Source organism: Staurois parvus, unplaced genomic scaffold, assembly GCF_062004578.1.
Source record: "Staurois parvus isolate SC_StPar_1 unplaced genomic scaffold, SC_StPar_1.0 ptg000014l, whole genome shotgun sequence".
NCBI lineage: Eukaryota > Metazoa > Chordata > Amphibia > Anura > Ranidae > Staurois > Staurois parvus.
The window spans coordinates 1,469,463-1,488,915 of NW_028317810.1; the positions used below are offsets into that span (position 1 = coordinate 1,469,463).

General features: G+C 40.9%; 1 protein-coding gene across 1 annotated transcript in view; it reads right to left on the reverse strand.

Annotated features, from left to right (window-relative positions):
* Window positions 1-9,290: 9,290 nt before the first annotated feature.
* GPN3 (GPN-loop GTPase 3) overlaps window positions 9,291-19,453 on the reverse strand; it is a 38,422-nt gene continuing 28,259 nt past the window's right edge. Inside the window, exons 7-8 of the mRNA XM_089676650.1 lie at window positions 17,767-17,895; window positions 9,291-12,278 (exon numbers count right to left, since the gene is read on the reverse strand). Coding sequence (XP_089532776.1) covers window positions 12,213-12,278; window positions 17,767-17,895 — 195 coding nt within the window. The 3' untranslated portion in view covers window positions 9,291-12,212. The remainder of the gene's footprint in view (window positions 12,279-17,766; window positions 17,896-19,453) is intronic.

The window sequence follows — 19,453 nt, forward strand, 5'->3', positions numbered from 1 at the left end:
CACCGATGATCACCAAATCCCAGCTGGGACCCGGTGATTGACATCCTCAGGAGCCAATAGCAGTGTGGGCAGGGTGACGTGCGCACGTGATCCCTACCCAGAGTAGCAAAATCACATATATTTATTGATTTTGCACAGCGGAACTGCCCTGTAGCAATACATCTGCCATGGGGCGATCGTCAAGTGGTGAAGCAACTTGGTAATTGGTCGTGGGCCACAATGAGCTGAGCAGAAGAATGACAGGTCCATGTCCACTCTGCACATGCAGAGCAGACACAGACACAGCCCCCTCTACTCTACGGACCCCCTGATCCGATCAGCCCAGATGGAAGGGGATGTCCTTCTGTTTTCTTTTAGTGGATCGGATTGGAGGCAGCTGGATGTAAACCATACCTCCTTACTATCCCTGATTTTGAGGGAATGTCCCCCAATTGGAACAAAGTCCCTCTGTCCCTCCTTCCTCCTCTTTGTCCCTCTTTTGGTCTGATCTATATAGTTGTGGATAAAATGCACTATTTATCTTTCAAAAAGTGTTAAACCTTTCATCCAATATCTAAATTGTTGCATATAAAGGAATAGTAGCGGGTTGTGGGTATAACTAATCATTTTTTTTTTGTATAATTCTCCTATAAGGGGGCGTGGTGGGCGGTGTCCTATGACTACGAACATTCGCTAATATGTGTCCCTCGTTCTTATCTAAAAAAGCTGGGAGGTATGGATGTGTGATTCATTTTATTGGATGATGAATTCAGCAGAAGTGGAAACAGAGCAAGAAACTATTGCAAGGTAATAACACTACGGGAGACATAAGAAGCCAGTGGGTGACTAAGGCCAATAGACTCCACTTGTAACTAAAATATCACTTTTGGGTGGACTGGCCCTTTAACTGTACAGAAGGCTCAAATGATATGGTGGTTGTACACAAATGAAAGGAGTACGGGAAACACTGAATTATAAAAATGCCAGTCACCATGGACTTAAAGTGGAACTACACTGCATCTGGGCACCACAAACCAAAAACGCTATTTAATTCATTTTTAATATTCAAAGCAAACTCCCCCCATCCATCCATGTCTCCATGCTTCCCCTTATAGCTATTCCAACACAAGCCTGCAAAAAAGACTACTGGCCTCCAACCTCCCCTTATAGCCGGTCCAACGCACACCTGGAAAAAAGACATTGTGGCACTCCAGTGGGTGAAGAGAGCTGATGTTATTGCTCACCTGGAGACAGGTGCTGGTTAGAATCCTTCAATAGATCAATGACATAGGGGACTTTCCGGTGATGATGGCTTGATACGGAGATCCTCCTCTTCTTCTCTACCTAGTTTAAAATTTCTTCCGACTTTTTGGCCATCTTCACTCCCAATAAAGATGCACCCTGGCCATTTAAGTGCACTCCGTCCCTGCTGTAGAACTGGTAACCAAAAAGTCAGCCCAGTTCTCCATGAACTCAAACCCTTCCTCCCTGCACCAGTTCTTCAGCCACTTGTTAAGCTGTCTAATGTTGTGGTGCCTCACTGGTGTGGCTCGAGGTGCAGGCTGTATTTATGAAAGTACTGCCTTGGAGGTACTTTTCTTCAATATAGTTCCCAAGTCCCTGAAATATTTTTGTAGGGCGCTCCATCTTCCTCTAACTTTGTTGTTGATACCAATATGTACCATGACAGCTGGGTCCTCCCCAGCTCCATTCAACAATCTGTCCATCCGATCTGCAATGTCCCGAACTCGAGCGCCTGGTAAACAATTGAACATTCTGCCCATCCAATCTTCAATGTCCCGAACTCGAGCGCCTGGTAAACAGTTGAACATTCTGCCCATCCAATCTTCAATGTCCCGAACCCGAGCGCCTGGTAAACAACATACTGTTCAGCGATCACGGTCTTTGTGACAGGATTGTCCTCTCTGTACCTCTAATAATTGAATCCCCTACCACCATTATTTGCCTTTTCTTTCTTGTATCCTTGCACCCATCTTTGCTGGAGATGTTCCCCTGGCATTTTGGTAGAGTCTTAACATGAATGCTACATTCTTGTGGAGTTTCAATGTGAATGTCACATTCTGGTCAGCTCTCAATGTGAACGCAACATTCTGGTGGGGTCTCAACAGGAACATCACATGTTGGCGAAGTCTCAATGTGAACGTCACATTCTGGCAAAGTCTCAATGTGAACATCACATGTGGTGGAGTCTACATGTGAATGTCACATGCTGGAGGAGTCTCCATGTGAACGTCACGTTCTGGCGAAATCTCATTGTGAACGTCACATTCTGGCGAAGTCTCATTGTGAACATCACATTCTGGTGGGGTCTCCATATGAACGTCACATTCTGGCGGGGTCTCCATTTGAACGTCACATTCTGGCGGGGTCTCCATTTGAACATCACATTCTGGCGGGGTCTCCATTTGAACGTCACATTCTGGCGGGGTCTCCATTTGAACATCACATTCTGGCGGAGTCTCAATGTAAACGTCACATTCTGGTGAAGTCTCAATGTAAACGTCACATTCTGGTGAAGTCTTCATGTAAACGTCACATTCTGGCGGAGTCTCCATGTGAACATCACATTCCGGCAGAGTCTCCATGTGAACATCACATTCCGGCAGAGTCTCCATGTGAACATCACATTCTGGCGGAGTCTCCATGTGAACATCACATTCTGGAGGAGTCTCCATGCAAATGAAACATTCTGGTGGAATCTCAATGCAAACGTCACATGCTGTCGGAGTCTCCATGTGAATGTCACATGCTGTCGGAGTCTCCATGTGAATGTCACATGCTGGCGGAGTCTCCATGTGAATGTCACATGCTGGCGGAGTCTCCATGTGAATGTCACATGCTGGCGGAGTCTCCATGTGGATATAAGACTCATTCTCGCTCACTGGGGCAGGCCTGCCGTGTTGAATTGAAAACTCCAGTGCCAGTGACAATAAATAACATGACAGGGAAACAGGGACAACTATAGTTGGCCTTCATATAAAAATGCTGGTTGCCTGGCTGTCATGCAGAGCCACTACAATTAAATGACTCGGGAAGCCGGCAACAAGTATTTTCAGTGATGTGATGATGCACTTCCATAATTAAAAAAGAGTGGGCGGGTCACAACGGACGTTGCGACAGGACGTTGTGGTGTCACCAGCCTGGCTCTGCATTGTGGCAGGGGTTTGTGACTCATCAGACCACCTAAGCAGAGGCTTTGTTAACTGACAGTTTTGCCCAGAAAGTGTCATTTATCATCCCTGAGATCAGACAGGAGACAGGTCACCCACTATGGGGGGGACATACACCTGCTTAACAACAGCTGACATGTTTGCATTGGCAGGGAGAGAAAACAAGTGACTAATGTAGTAGGAATATTTATGTCTGGTTTTCCTATGTTGTTATCAATGTTTTATAGATATTCATACTTTTTTTTTCTTGGTGGAGTCGCAATGTGAACTTCACATGCATGCATGGCATCCCTATACATGTGTACCAATGGGAATGTCAGCTGTCATCAATGGAAAAAAGAATCCAATGAAAGGTTTTCAGTTATCTTACATCTATCAATATCCACAATACATACAAGTCCAGTCTTTTGTCTTGGGGTGCCGGCCATCAACTTTACAGCCAGAACCTAAATATCCAGCAATGGCTCTGAAGCAGCCACGCAGAAAATCCCGAGCCCTCTTTATTCTGGTGGTCTTCTTGGTTGGGATATCTGCAGGCTGGTCAATGATACCTCCTTCCATAGGGGGCTTTCCTATGGTTGGTTCTTCTTTGGTGCTTTTCTGAGAAACAACCATTTTATGTTTAAATAGTCTCATTATGAAGAATAATGAAACACGCTTTAACCTGTACAAGAATAAAAGTGCAGTAAAATTTGTTTCAAATCCAATCTGAACCAATGAAACTGCAAGCAAAACTCGCCAGAGGAAAAAAAAAACACATCTGCACTGTACCACGTACAAGTAGCAACTGAAGGGACTCTGGCAGAGCTGCCTTACATTGGGGCAGGTGATGACATCCCAGTAGACATTTTTTTTTTTAAACTGACAATTTTTCTGAAAGGGGCCACGTCTCCGTTTTTTAATTCGGCCTGCAGGCTCAGAACTCGCACTCTAGAAGATTTTTTTTTTTGTTTGTTTTTCAAACCTTCTGGTACACAGACAAAAATAACTGATGATTGTCCTTAAAGGTGCTATGTCCTGGTGTGTAAGCTTTGTGAATACAGCCTGCAGCCTCAGTATACAGATCTAATATACCAGGAGAAGATTTTTTTTTTCTTTGAGTTATTTTGATTATTTAAACCTTACAGTCCAATGGCTTAAAATAAAGGTCTTTATTCCTATGAGAACATTGTGATTTGAGCATTATCGCTTAATATAAAGTTTTCCTGTAGGGCAAATGTTTTCATTTCTGTCTTTATTTTTTTTGTCTTTTATTGGTATTACCTAAAATAATTTACTTTTTTTTCTTTTTCAATGCAAAACCGCCTCCCATAGACTTCAATGCAAAAACTCCTGTCAGTAGCAATCCTATGTGAGCACCTATCCCTGTATGCCACACTATCATTTGTGAGTCTGGAACACACCGCAGCAACCTCGTATAGAACCCTTTTCATAATGGCACTTAAAACACAATCCATGCGCATCGCATCTGTGTGAACCACCTTACTATGAACCATAGCTTCCAACTGTCCCCGATTTGGAAAAAAAATCCCTCTTGTCCCTTGTTCCCCCCTCATTTTTCCCTTGTTTGCCCTGATCTATATAGTTGTATATAAAATGCATTATTTATCTTTCAAAAAGTGTTTCACAGTGTGAAACCTTTCATCCAATTTCTAAATTGCTGCATTTGTAAAAATAAAACCCCCAAAAACCTTTTAAAAGTCAGTATAAAGGGATAGTAGTGGTAAAAAATAGCACTTGTGGGTTTAACTAATATTTCTTTTGTTTCACTCTCCTTTTAAGGGGGTGTGTCCTATGCCTACATAGTTTTGCTAATAGGCGTCCCTCGTTCCCATCTCGAAACGTTGAGAGGTATAGTGTAAACAGACACCAGTCCACCATAGAGATGAATGAACGGTCTAATTAGGTCTGCCTGAAAAACAGACAAGCAGACCCGATTAGATCGATTATGTGAAAGGGGCCTAAGTCTGCTTTCACACTCCTGTGCCGCAGTTTACCCGCACTGCGGGTGCAGAACAGTCCACCTGTCGCTTTCCTGAAGGTTAGCTGCACTGAGCCATAGATTTCTATTATATCCTACAGGTGTGGTCCACTCTCCTGCATTCAGTTTTGGTGCACCATCCCAGAGCAGGAGTTTGTGGGCCACATCAGAGGCCTCCGTGGGCCAGCAGTTGGACACCCCTGCTGTATATCAAGCTTTGTGTTCCATGAATTTTTGTGCACATTTGCAAAACACGCATCACACTTGTGCTGTCATTCATTATTAATGGCTTCCCAAACGCGGGCAGAAGGCTAGTTTTTCATGCACGCCAAAACACGCAAACCTCACGGCTTGAAAAAAGGGGAGGAGCTTCTTTAGCAGGTTTGTCCTGCGTACGGCAGCCCATTCATGTCCTATGCATGTAGCACAAAAACACTCTAAGAAAGCACAAAAAACTGCATATTCATGCTACCAACTATTATTGTTATTACAGGTACTTACATAGCTCCATCAATCTATGAAGCACTTCACCGGTGTTAATTTTGACATTGAATTTCGATCTGGTTTTAGTCAGTCTTGTGACTATGATTAAAACTAGTTTTAGTCATATTTTAGTCATCTGAATTTAGTTTTAAACGTATTTAAGTCAACTAAAATCTAACAGGTCTAGTTAAATTGTAATGCATTATTTAAGCATATCTCTAGAATTGCCAAACTCATTATATACGCCTGGAGTAAAAATCTAAGAACATGTTATTATTTAGGCTCCATGCTCACTAGCGGTTTTTTGTTAAGCTCTAAAAATGCTGGAAAAAATGCTGGATAAAACAACACTGGTAAATAGTGGTGTTTTAGTAGTGTTTAGGAGCGTTCACGTTTTATTAGTTTTTATACATTACATGTAGAGAGAATAAAAGTAAAAGCTAGTGTGCATGGAGCTTAATGGTATTAAGGTTTGAACATGCATTACAGACACAGATTTAGCCGTTGTGATAAATAAGAAGTGTTAATTTTGACATCAAATTTCTATTTAGTTTTAATCATAGGCTTTTGACCTAAATGGCATGTTCGTTTTAGTCATATATTAGTCGACTAAAATAGTGTTACTTACAGGGATGAACATGTTTGATATATATATATATATATATTATACATTCACAGCAGTCCCTGCCCTCAAGGAGCTTACAATCTAATTTGTTAGTACTTTGCTGAAGTAAGCTGGTTTTAACTATATATATTTTATTTGTATATATGTAAATATGATTTTTATGATGTTATTTGTTTGCAAGATTTTAATAAACAAAAAATTTACAATCTAAGGTCCCTCACTCACATACATACAGGATCCAATCAGCCTATCTTTGTAGTGTGGGAGGAAAGCCACACAGGCACAGGGAGAACATGCAAACTCCAGGCAGGTAGTGTCGTGTTTGAGATTTGAACAAGCGACACTTGTGCTGCTAGACGGAAGTACTAACCACTTAGCCGCTGTGTTAACAACAATCACCATAAGCAGTAGAGAAATGGTTGTGAAACAGTTTTGGTTGTGGGAATGGCTGTTAACATTGTTGCTGCCTGTGACCCCCATTATGTGGTTCCTGTCTGGTGGTCTCCCCTGCCCTTTCCACAGCTCCCGGACAATATTACTCCCATAGAGCTTCATCATTGCACTCCACCAGAGAAGAATTTTAATATCTTTGCATATGTCATATAGCTGGTTGGTGGAAATCCTATTAAATATTACAGCTCCTGAAGAAGTGAACGTTGCTTCACAAAACGTGTCAAGTGCAAGGATATCAGCTGGCTATTTCTATATGCATATATGTCATCATATTTTAATCATGTATTTGAATAAAAATTAATTTTTTTTAAGAATGTTGAGGTTTGTTGTTGGGGGCAACTTTTTCAAAGTCCCATGGGCATCCTTTGTATTTGAGAGTACTCACATATCAGTGACTAGCTGCACCACCATCCATTGTACCGCGACCTTTTGTATTGTGTAGTAGGCCTTTATAGGAGGAGAGGGGTTCTTCAGATGTAAATATACACGTGAAAACACAAATATCGCACATTTATGGGCACTTCCATTGAAGTCCACAGAGCTAAAAACACCTAAATACACTAGAAAAGTTCATATACTTTGAATGTAGGGCGCAGAGTGTAGGGTGACTGAACATACAAGTTTGAACAGGAACATTAGAAAGAATGGGATTCTGCATGTTAAGAGTAGTTAGTCATAGGGAAACCAGCAGTACAACACTCCAGTGTGACTGGGGCCTAAGGGATGAATAGAGGGCTCGTTCACACTATGTCCATTGAGCTACCTAGATCAACACAGGGGCACATAGAAAACAATTGTCTCTGTGTGCGGTTTACTCCATATATGTGCATATGCATTTTTACAGAACTCACCACAGCACGTTGCCACACCATGTTACAATGTACTGCATATAGTTGAATGAAGTGTCATTGCAGGGTTTACATTGGACTTGTTCACACCATAGCATGGGCTGGCATGCATTTTTAAATGTTGCACCGCAATGTGTTTTTAACATGTGTTGCTGTACATCCTTTTTACTTCAGTGTTTTAACTATGCACTGAGCAACGTCGCACCATGCTGCTCAATATTGCTAGTTTTTTTCCTTTTAAAGATTATTTGTCTTCTCCTTGCAATGGGGTTGCACTGGCCAATGCAGGCCAATATTGCAAGTGTGAACAAGCTTCAAGCTCCTACATTTTATTTTAGGGCCTGTTCACACCAGAATGCGATGTATTCCATGCACATTATCCACCCCCTATTCAAAACGCACTGCAGTTGCGATTTGCAGCAGGTGTCATTGTTAACACCCTAAATGCAGCGCGTGTGCCTGCACAGGGCCACATGGTACAGAAGTATCATATGATCTGGTTGCAGTGAGTTTCCAAAAGTAATGTATGCATAATTAATGGGATCAAATTGCAATGCATTGCATTCCTGTGCGATTCCCTGTATGAACCATCCCTTAAGGTGATTGTAAAGGCAAGACATTTTTTTTACCTTAATGCATTCCCTGCATTAAGATAAAAAAAATCCCATCGCCACCAGCCCTTCCCAAATACTTACCTCTCTCCTCCCTTGATCCAGCACTGTGCCCGTCTGCAGCAGCTCTCTTCTATTCACAGGACAGAGAGGCAACAATGGGAGCCATTAGCTCCTGCTGCTGTCAATTAAATCCCGTGAACAGAGAGCAGGGGGCAGAGCTGAGCTGTGTGTCTATGGACACATACTTCCCAATTCAGGAGTGAGCCTGCATCGTGGGGGTACACAGAGAAGTAGCAGCCAAGATCACCAGCGGGGACTCTAGAAGAGTAGAGTGGGTTACTATAAAATGTTTGTTATATGAAAAAAAATCCCATTACAACCACTTTAATTTAATTTCAGTATAGTTAGAGAGGTGTTACACAAGCAGCAGAGTGGGTTGGCATGCGTTTGGCTGGGTGGCCTATATTTCCTGACATTAGCGTTGTGGATGGGAGCAGTGGATTGTTTATATTTTAGGACCAGGGCTGATTCCAGTTCATGCCTCGCCCAGTTTGATGGGATCACACATAAGGGTCAGTATACACAGACCTTTGGGTTTAGCTCTTGATATGGGTTTGTGAAGCATTTCTGATGGAATGCAGTGTTTGAATTGTGAATGGGATTTTTATACATGGGTATTCCCTTTAGCAAATTACACAAGTGATGAAGGAAGGAAGTGGCCTCTTTCATAAGTACAGTAGGTATTACAGGCAGCAGGGCAACATTTTCACCACCCACCTAAAGCCTACCATGCAGGTGGAGTGGGAAGTGTTCATATGCTGTGGTGCTTTGCAGATCAGCAAATATAATGCAGCATTTTGAGTTTACAGGCAGCACTAACTTTCAAACTCATGCATTCAAGTCAATAGGGCCACACCACAACCATGATCTAAACACCTAAGGGCGTAGTCACACAGGTGCTGTTTTCATTGAATAAATACAATGTTCTTTGCAGTGCACATGGATGTGCGTCAGTGCATATAAATGTACATTCACACATAATCATGTCAATTTTCTGCTCATGTGTATTGACATACGTTTTGATGCATTCAATGATCTTACTGCAAAAAGCATTAGTTTGGTACAAAAATAAATTTATTGCAGATATGGAAGTAACTCGGGTCTTTTTTAAATGATAACAGTTATATATCACAACAGCCCAACACACAGCAGAGATGCCATTAAACGGGCAATTTCAAATTCTTGGTATAAACAGTTTTCAACCCTCCATGACCACATATTACTGATGTAAATGCAAATGTCTTTATCTAGAGCAGATCTCTATAGAACTCTTTTCTTAACATTTGGCTTTAAAATAGTAAAACATTTATTTATATCTATTTAATATAAGAATAATAAATTCAACATTCAAGCTGAACTCAAGGCAAACAGCTAAATACACAGATGAAATATATATTTGGGAGGTACATTACTTTCAAAATTATTGGAATTTCTGTCCACCTAGTTCTGAGATTTTTACATCTCATCCATACAGCATAGCCCTTTCTGGCCTGGTTTTTCTCTTAGGCTGGGAAGGGGTAAAACCTGTTATTTGCCTATGACTGGACAGTAAAAGGTGAAGCAGTAGACTGATGAGCTCCTCTCACTGCCACATTTCTTCCCTGTTAGCATTTTCCTTATTATTGCATGAGCACTGCAGCACAGCTCGAACAGTCCGTGTGCTGCGTCTCCCTCTCCCAGTCTGAGCTCTGCTGTACAGTGGATCACAAGAAACCTATACCAGGTAAAAAATTTATGTATGTACACTGCTTACATTTAAAAATGCATTTATTATGACTACATGGCTGCATTAATTTAACTATTTATTATCTGCCTGGAGTTCAGCTTTAAAGTAAACTCGAAGTCAACTTGTCACATCAGAAATATGTACGCTGCCATTACTGACTTCTTTTGACAAGACCATTTACTAGACCATTACACTGTTTTGGCAGAAAAAAAAAACACCTGATGCTTGTAAAAGTGTGTAACGTGTTTATCCACATCAAGCGTTTGCATGTTAATTCATTTCATTGACCAGAATAAGTTATTTGTTCTGGCCATTGAAATTAATTAATGCTCAAGTGCTAAACACTTCTAGTGTTAATGAGCATTTAGACGCGTTTACACAAGTTTAGAAGCATCACGTGTTTTTCTGCCAAAAGTCTACTGCTCCTGGATGCACTGGCAGTGAGTTTTTTATTCCATGCCTCTAAACTCTAAAAAGTCTAAGTGTGCATGGATACATACGCTAATATGCAGGGGAGTTTAGAGCCAGGAAAAAACGCTAGAAGCAGCTGTAAAAACGTCCAGCGTGCATGAGACCTTAAGGTCTTACCAATGGTGGCCTACATATTTCTACATATGAAAGGTTTATTTTAAGCTAGTATTTTAAATTTACTTTAACACCCTGAGCCTGTAACATGTATCTCCTGGGAAACACATAGCAGTGGTTGAGAAACTATGGCTTAGACATACTTCGTTCAAACCCAAATTCACCTGCTTGAATTCCAGAGTGAAAAACAATGTTGGTGAGGCCCAAAGAAGGCTTTAAAAAGCTATAATCTAGTTTATATAATCACATTTACCTTTTGCCTAGAAAACTAGACAAAGGTACAGTAAGTTTGGGTCGAGAACCTACCACACCTCAAAGCCTCACAATATCTTGTCCAGTAAATGCTATGAGATCACCTATTCAATGCTGACAAGTCTGTTGAGGGAAGAGATATTACTGGTGCAAGAGCCCAACAATCACAATCCTTATGCTTCTGTTTGACAACAGAAGTTGCTCTAAAGTCTCATTCACGTTGGCTAAACGTTTCCCCTGCAAATTCATGCAGCAAGTGCACTGTGGCCAGAATTCTAGGTGATCAGCCTGTACAACTAAATGACAGGCTGAAGTAAGCATGTATCTGCACATCCACAGGTTGACTGCGGTTAGGGTCAGAGGTCCACCTCTAGATGCATATTTGTCTCGAACTGCAGTAACTGCTGGATTTGTGGATACTTGCATATAAATATACAGAGGCAGAGAGTTGCAGCTCCTGTCAGCCTGTCATTTAGTACAGGCTAAGCAACCATCACTGATTGAACACCTGGGATCCTGGCCGCAAGTATCCACAATATACTTGCAACAGGAATGCTTAGTCTAAGGATCTTTGATGAGAATGAGGCCTAAGAGGGAGAAATGGGATTGAAATTCAACTAGAAAGGTCATTCAGGTCACCAGTTTTAAAGCAGAACTGAAGTCCCACTGTCAAAAACTGCAAGCAGGCAGACATTTATTGGAAAAGAGACTTGCATTGTATCTTCTGCAATAAAATGCCCCTACCTCTATACGCCAACTAAGAGTTGGTCCTAATTACCTCCTGTTTTGTTATTCCCGAACTGGAAGGGATTGTTTTCGATTTTGGTGCAGCGGTAGCACCACTTTGTAAAAGTTAAGCTATTAAGAACGACGTGAATCTGTCACGTTTTGTATTTCTTTTTTTTCATCTGGTGCTTCACTTTCTGAAAGGGTCATACCGCCAGAAAATTGACGCAAATGCTTATTGAAGTCCCTCCAATATTTTCATAAGAAGTCTTCAATTTACAGAATGTGAAAACAGACAAAGTTTTAAATAAAAAATAAACTTACATTCACACACACAATAAAACTGCCTTTGATATACAGTTTCCTAAAAATGTCTGAAAATAATCTGCTTACGTAACCAACTGAAACTAACATGTCAGTTATTTCAAAATAAAGTTTTTTTCTTCTGCTGCACAGGATTGAAAAACCTATTTATGCATACAAAAATACATAGTGCCGGCACCGGTTTTCTAGAACACGTTGCCAATTTATCCGTACACTAGTAAAGTCCATCAAAGCAAGTTTCGGCACTGCAGTCCTCCATACGTGTATGGAGAATCCCACCTTCCACTATTCACCACAATATATCTAGCAGTCATGAAAGCTAAATCCTTCCCAGCACATCATTTCCCAATTTGTCATTGAAGGTATTAGTCCTCATCTGCTTGATCCTGGAAGAATTCATCAAAGTTCTGTGACTTATCCTCCTCAAGTTCCTAATAACACAAAAAAGATTCTAAAAGTCAAGAATAGAACAAAGACAGTGAAAGTAAAGAAATAAAATTATGGCACGAAAAATGCAACATGGTTGTTTTGATACTTTTTCTAAAAGGCAGAATCAAGATATTTATTGCTGTCTGGCAATGCCACAATAACCGTTTGACCTAAAATTGTATTAAAGCGATGTAAAGGCTAGGCTTTTTTAAAAATATTAAACATGTTATACTTACCTATTCTGTGCAATGGTATTGTACAGAGCCGCCCTGAACCCCCTCTTCTAGGGTCCCCTGCTGGAGATCTCGGCTCCTGCTCTTCTCAGTGCTCCACCATAGGAAGTTGCTTCCTCTGGAGGCGAACGTGCAGGCTTGCTCCTGAGCTGGGCTGTGTGTGTGTCTATAGGCACACACAGCACAGCTCGGCCCTGCGCCCTCAAAATTGTTTTGCCTTTAGAACCACTTTAACTCTGGACAGACTCTCACAGCCTTAGCTATATTTAGTTGTTACAATAAAAAACAGGCTTCCTGCATTTAGCAATAGACAGTATATGCACCCCATTCCCCAGCTGAACACAAATACAGTGCCTTGAAAAAGTATTCATACCCCTTGAAATTTTCCACATTTTGTCATGTTGCAACCAAAAACGTAAATGTATTTTATTGAGATTTTCTGTGATAGACCAACACAAAGTGGCACATAATTGTGAAGTGGAAGGAAAATGATAAATGGTTTTCACAATTTTTTACAAATAAATATCTGAAAAGTGTGGCATGCATTTGTATTCAGCCCCTTTTACTCTGATACCCCTAACTAAAATCTAGTGGAACCAAATTGCCTTCAGAAGTCACCTAATTAGTAAATAGAGTTCACCTGTGTGTAATTTAAGCTCAGTATAAATACAGCTGTTCTGTGAAGTCCTCAGAGGTTTATTAGAGAACATTAGTGAACAAACAGCATCATGAATGCCAAAGAACATATCAGACAGGTCAGGGATAAAATTGCGGAGAAGTTTAAAGTAGGGTTAGGTTATACAAAAAATATCCCAAGCTTTGAACATCTCACTTAGCACTGTTCAATTCATCATCTGAAAATGGAAAAAGTATGGCACAACTGCAAACCTATGGATGTCCACCTAAACTCACAGGCTGGGAAAGGGGAGCATTAACCAGAGAAGCAGCCAGGAGGCCCATGGAACTCTGGAGTAGCTGCAGAGATCCACAGCTCAAGTGGGAGCATCTGTCCACAGGACAACTCTTAGTCATAGCACTCCAGAAATCTGGCCTTTATGGGAGAGTGGCAAGAAGAAAGCCATTGTTGAAGGAAAGCCATAAGAAGTCCCGTTTGCAGTTTGCGAGAAGCCATGTGGGGGACACAGAAAACATGTGGAAGAAGGTGCTCTTTTCAGAATTGAACTTTTTGGCCTAAAAGCAAACTGATTTGTGTGGTGGAAAACTAACACTGCACAACACCCTGAACACACCATCCCCACTGTGAAACATGGCGGAGGCAATGTCATGTTATGGGGATGCTTTTCTTCAGCAAGGACAGAGAAGTTGGTCAGAGCTGACGGGAAGAAGGATGGAGCCAAATACAGTGCAATCTTAGAAGATTTGAGACTGGGACAAAGGTTCACCTTCTAGCAGAACAGCAACCTTAAGCATACAGCCAGAGCTACAATGGAATGGTTTAGATTAGGGGTGTCAAACCGGCGGCACTCCGGCTGTTGCCAAACTTCAAGTCCCATCATGCCTCTGCCTTTGGGAGTCATACTTGTAACTGTCAATCTTGCAATGCCTCATGGGACTTGTAGTTTGGCAACAGCTGGAGGGCCGCCAGCTTAACACCTGTGGTTTAAATCAAAGCATATTCATGTGTTAGAATGGCCTAGTCAAAGTTCAGACCTAAATCCAAATAAGAATCTTTGGTAAGACTTGAAAACTGCTGTTCACATACGCTCTCCATGCAATCTGACAGAGCTTGAGCTATTTTGCAAAGATGAATGGGTAAAAATTTCACTCTCTAGAAGTGCAAAGCTGGTAGAGACATCCCCAAAAAGACTTGCAGCTGTACTTGCAGCGAAAGGTGGTTCTACAAAGTATTGACTCGGGGGGGCTGAATACAAATGCACACTATACTTTTCAGATATTTTTTTTGTAAAAATTTTTTAAAACAATTTTGCTATATTCCTTCCACTTCACAATTTTGTGCCACTTTGTGTTGGTCTATCACATAAAATCCCAATAAAATATATTTATTGTTTTGGTTGTAACATGACAAAATGTGGAAAATTTCAAGGGGTATGAATACTTTTTCAAGGCACTGTATTTCCCTGGATATTCAAATTATTAACCACACCATGAAGTGCTATTCAAAAGTGATCAAACCTCCTACTACAAGAAATTTCAGTAAATATTTCCGGTGCACAATAAATTATAAACATATTTTTGGTGCTCCATAATGTGCAATTCAAATAATAAGTAACAAAAGTGTTGCTCAATCCAAACACAGTGCGCCAAAATATCCCCTCTTTATCCACTTGCCCTCCTGAGGATTTACCCCCCTCTTCCTGACCAGGCCATTTTTTGCGTTACAGCGCTGCGTCACTTTAACTGACAATTACGCGGTCATGCAACGCTGCACCCAAATGAAATGGACGTCCTTTTTTTCCCACGAATTGAGCTTTCTTTCAGTGGTATTTGATCGCCTATGAGGTTTTTATTTTTTATAAAGAGTTTTAAAAAAAGGACTGACAATTTTGAGAAAAAAACACCCAATATTTTTTGACTTTTTGCTATTAAACATGTCCAGTACAAAAAAAAGAAAAAAAAAAAAAAAAAAAATCAAATTTCGCCATAAATTTAGGCCAACATGTATTCTCCTACATGTCTTTACTAAAAAAAAAAAAAAAATCCCAATATGTGTAAATTAATTGGTTTACGTGAAAGTTATAGCATTTACAAATGGCGGTATAGATACTGGGATTTATTTTTTTTTTTAAACTAGTAATGGCGGCAATCAGCGACTTATAGCGGGACTGCGGCTGGCATTCTGACACTGCAGGAAACTGACTTGGTGTCACTGACATCCCCAGTGACACCAATACAGTGATCAGTGCACAGACACTGTACTAATGGCACTAGGCAGGAAGGGGTTAACATGAGGGGCGATCAAAGGGTTAACTGTGTGCTGGGAGTGTCTTACTGGAGGGTGGTGTGTTGGTGCTTCACTGTAAGCACACTTCTCTGGATGGCTGTGCTCTGCGAGCCATCCAGAGCAGTGTGCCCGAGCCGACAGGAAGGAGGACTGTTAGCAAACAAAGCAGCCCTCCTCTCCGTCGGAGATCCTCAGCAATCACGGCGAAGGTAGGGCACGCGTGCGCCCCCCTACCCGAAAATACAAACTCACGTATATATCCACGTGAATTTGCGCACCCCTGAAGCCCTGTAGCAGTATATCTGCTATAGGGCGGTCAGGGTGTGGTTAAACTGACCAAACTCCAAAATATGACTTCAAAACCAACTTAAAGAAATCAGTATCCCCAGAACAGTTTCAATCATGTGTAACTCTTCTAGTGTAATCTCCTCTCCTGTGCTCATTTCTTTCCCACCTCCACAATGCACTCACTATATTTTATATATATCTGAGACAAAGAAAGCCCATATAGCATAATACTGTTTATTAAAAACTTAAAAAGTGTGTGTTCATTCACACTGAACAGTGTTTATCTTGGAACCCCGGATAATAGCACCAATATTCAATAGGGGCACCGTCCCATCTGCTACTGCATACAATATGAGAGCATGCTCTTCAAATTAGCGGAGGTGACATATCAGCCCAGGCTCAGCTCAAAATGGTTCTACATCCAGGGCGTTGACAACATCCTGGACGTCGAAACACATTGGGAGAAGCCTGGGTTGATATGTTACTTCCACTAATTGGAATATTTTGTATGCAGTAGCAGGTGGGGTGGTGGAGCTAAGAAGTAGAATTGAGGGGATGTGGAGAAATGAGCACTAGGGAGAAGGTGCACTGTAGCACTGGCATTTTGGATTTATTGATAACTCTCTAAGTTAGGTAAGATTTTAAAGTCACATTTTGGTCAATTTAACCACTTTCTGTCCAGCCCATGTATACAAAGGGCTGGACGGGTGCAGTGCAGGGGCGGGTGGCTGTTTATAAACGGCCTCCCCGCTCCCTGCTTTTGCGCGCTCCCTGGGAGCGAGCAGCACGGCGATCTAGTGCCCGCTGTGTCCGGAGGAACACCTATCATTGTACAGGACCTCCGTGTGAGGTCCCAATCATGTGATCACTGATTGGCCAATCAGTGATCACATGAAGAGTAGTAAGCATGATGTCACTTCTGACATCATTGCTTACTACGTGTGAAATCTGTGAATGATCAGAGGTCACATGGTACAAGGCTATTCACAACAGCTTTGTACCATGTGACAAGCTGTGCCCAATCACAGGTCACACAGTATTTCTCAATGGCTGTAAGAATGCAGCCAGAGAGAAGGAGAAGTGATTGCTTTTACAGATTGTAAAAGCAATCAGCGTGAAAAAAAAACCCATCTTCATCACCCCCCACAAGTAGTACAGTGTCACTATGGTGACAGTAATGTAAAACAAATAATGTAAAAAGTAAAATAAAAATGTAAAAAATGTTTTTGAAAAATTATATTTTTTGGTTATAAACTAATTTGGCTTATTTTTTTTACTAAAAAGATAACTGAATACATTTTGACCAAGATTTATGAAGAAAGATTATTTGCAAAATTTTATAAGAAAAACACTTTTCAAAATTTTTGGACTCATTTAAATAGCAAAAAAAAAAATTAAAATCCCACCAAAAATACCACCAAAATAAAGTGTTATCTGTCTAAAAAAAAATACTAAAAAAAAAATACTAAAAAATTCATGACCGCGCAATTGTTATTCAAAGTGTGATAGCGCTGAAAGCTGGAAAATGGCCTGGACCGGAAGGGGGTAAAAGTGTCCGAACTGGAAGTGGTTAAAAGATACTATTTTGGGGAACTGTGAATTGACTAAGCACTGTGCATGGATTGACCAACACTTTTTCCCCATTTACCATTTGAATTGCACAATATGAGCCCTAAAAATATGATTTTGTTTATATTTTATTAAACATCGGATATATTTACTGAAATTTATTGTAGTGGAAGGTATTTTTACTTTTATGTATAGCACTGTAGGGTTTGATAATATATTGAGTTGCTGACAGTCCATTCAATCTGATTGTACAACCTCCTTTAGATATACCAACAGCTATGTAGTGCAAGGACCTGCCTGACTGGATACAGATTGAGTGGACAGATAAGATAGGCCCTCACATTACATAGTTTTGGTAAATCTAAATTTGGTTGTACAAAGTTTATACGATCAGGCTAGGCTGTAGGGTGTATAGTGATACTTCTATATGAAATTAATTAAATATACAGTTTTTAGTTTTCACTGAAATTCACTCACCCTTGGTTCTTTGAACTCCAGATCTTCCCCATACTGGATGGAAACATCTATATGTTGGAGCACAATGTTTATGCATTCTTCATCTGAGCGATCAAATGGTAAAAAACGGACAATACTGTAATCATCGATCTATTAAACCAAAAAAGAGACATGATTGATGTGCAACACACACATGTAACAGAGCTACACTGTCGATTCAAATTAACAAACTTTCAGCGAAGGAAAATAATTTCACTACAACCATTGCTCGATTTGGAAATTTACCACAATGCCTAGATTGTGAAATTGGAAAGTATAAAACCCTCCCTGACTTCAGACACAACCACAGGATGCTTTGCTAGTCATCTTTTTTCTGTAAATATTAATATATTTATAAGTATGTGGTACAACCTGAAATAATCACCGGCCTTCCTATGAACAGCAAAGTAATTACATAAGGATATCCTGCTCTAAGCATGATCTTAAAAACTGTAGACCAAGGTTGTGACATAATGTTACATGTTCACATTACAAAAAAAAAAAAAAATGTACAAGAGCAAACACCACCTGTTAGAGGGTGGTATATTTGTTCTCCATGGCATGTAGGTATGTGGCCACCCTTTGTTGCAAGCTCCCGAGATTGATTAGGGACTGTAGACTATGGTATTTGCAGTGTGCATAGAGCAGTGTACATGACTGCAACAAATATGCATTGCTCATGCTAAAAAAAACAGAATTGGGAAGGGAAAGGAGAGGTTCAGGAGCTCAAAGAGGCTGTTACAAGGAGGCAGAAAAACAGAGTAAGACATTTCATGAAAAATAGATTACCGGGCCATAAAGTAGTGGATGCGCATGGCTTATTTTTGGAGAATAAGGTTGTTGTTTAGTGTCACTTTAATCACTTCCTGACCGCGCTATTGCTGAATGACGACTACAGCGAAGTCATCCAGTTCTGGGACGGCGTTATGACGTCCTGCGAGAACAGCGCACGCTCCCAGCCGTGCACACCCAGCGCTGTGAATGCAGTGTCCTTTGGACACAGTTGATCACATGACACGGTAAAGGGCCAATCACAGCAGCCTTTTACCACATGATCAGCTGTGTCCAATCACAGCTGATCACCATGTAAATACACTTGACGGTTATCAGCAGTACTTTCCTCGTGCTGTCACAGCGTTAGGAAAGTACTGCTGATAACCGGCAAGTCTGAAAGGAGACATCTACATTCATAATCAGGGCACTGAATATCAGTGCAGCCACAAAAGTGCCCAGCAGTGCTGCCAATCTGAGCCCAGCAGTCAGTGCGGCCTATCAGTGCCCATCATTGCTGCCTCATCAATGCTCATCAGTGCAGCCTATCAGTGCCCATCATTGCTGCCTCATCAATGCATCCTATCAGTGCCCATCAGTTACCCGTTTGCAAAATGTTATAAAAAGGAACTAAAAGTCTTTTTTTTTTTTCTTCAAAATTTTTGTTTGTTTAGCAAAAAATAAAACACCCACTGGTGACTAAATACCACCAAAAGAAAGTTCTACTTGTGTGAAAAAAAAATTATACAAATTTTATATAGGTACAGTGCTGCATGACCGTGCAATTGTCAAAATGCACAGCACTGAAAGCTGAAAATTGGCCTGGCCAGGAAGGGGGTAAAAGTGCCCGGTAGGCAAGTGGTTAAGTAATGACAAAGTCATGAATCAAAGTCTGAAT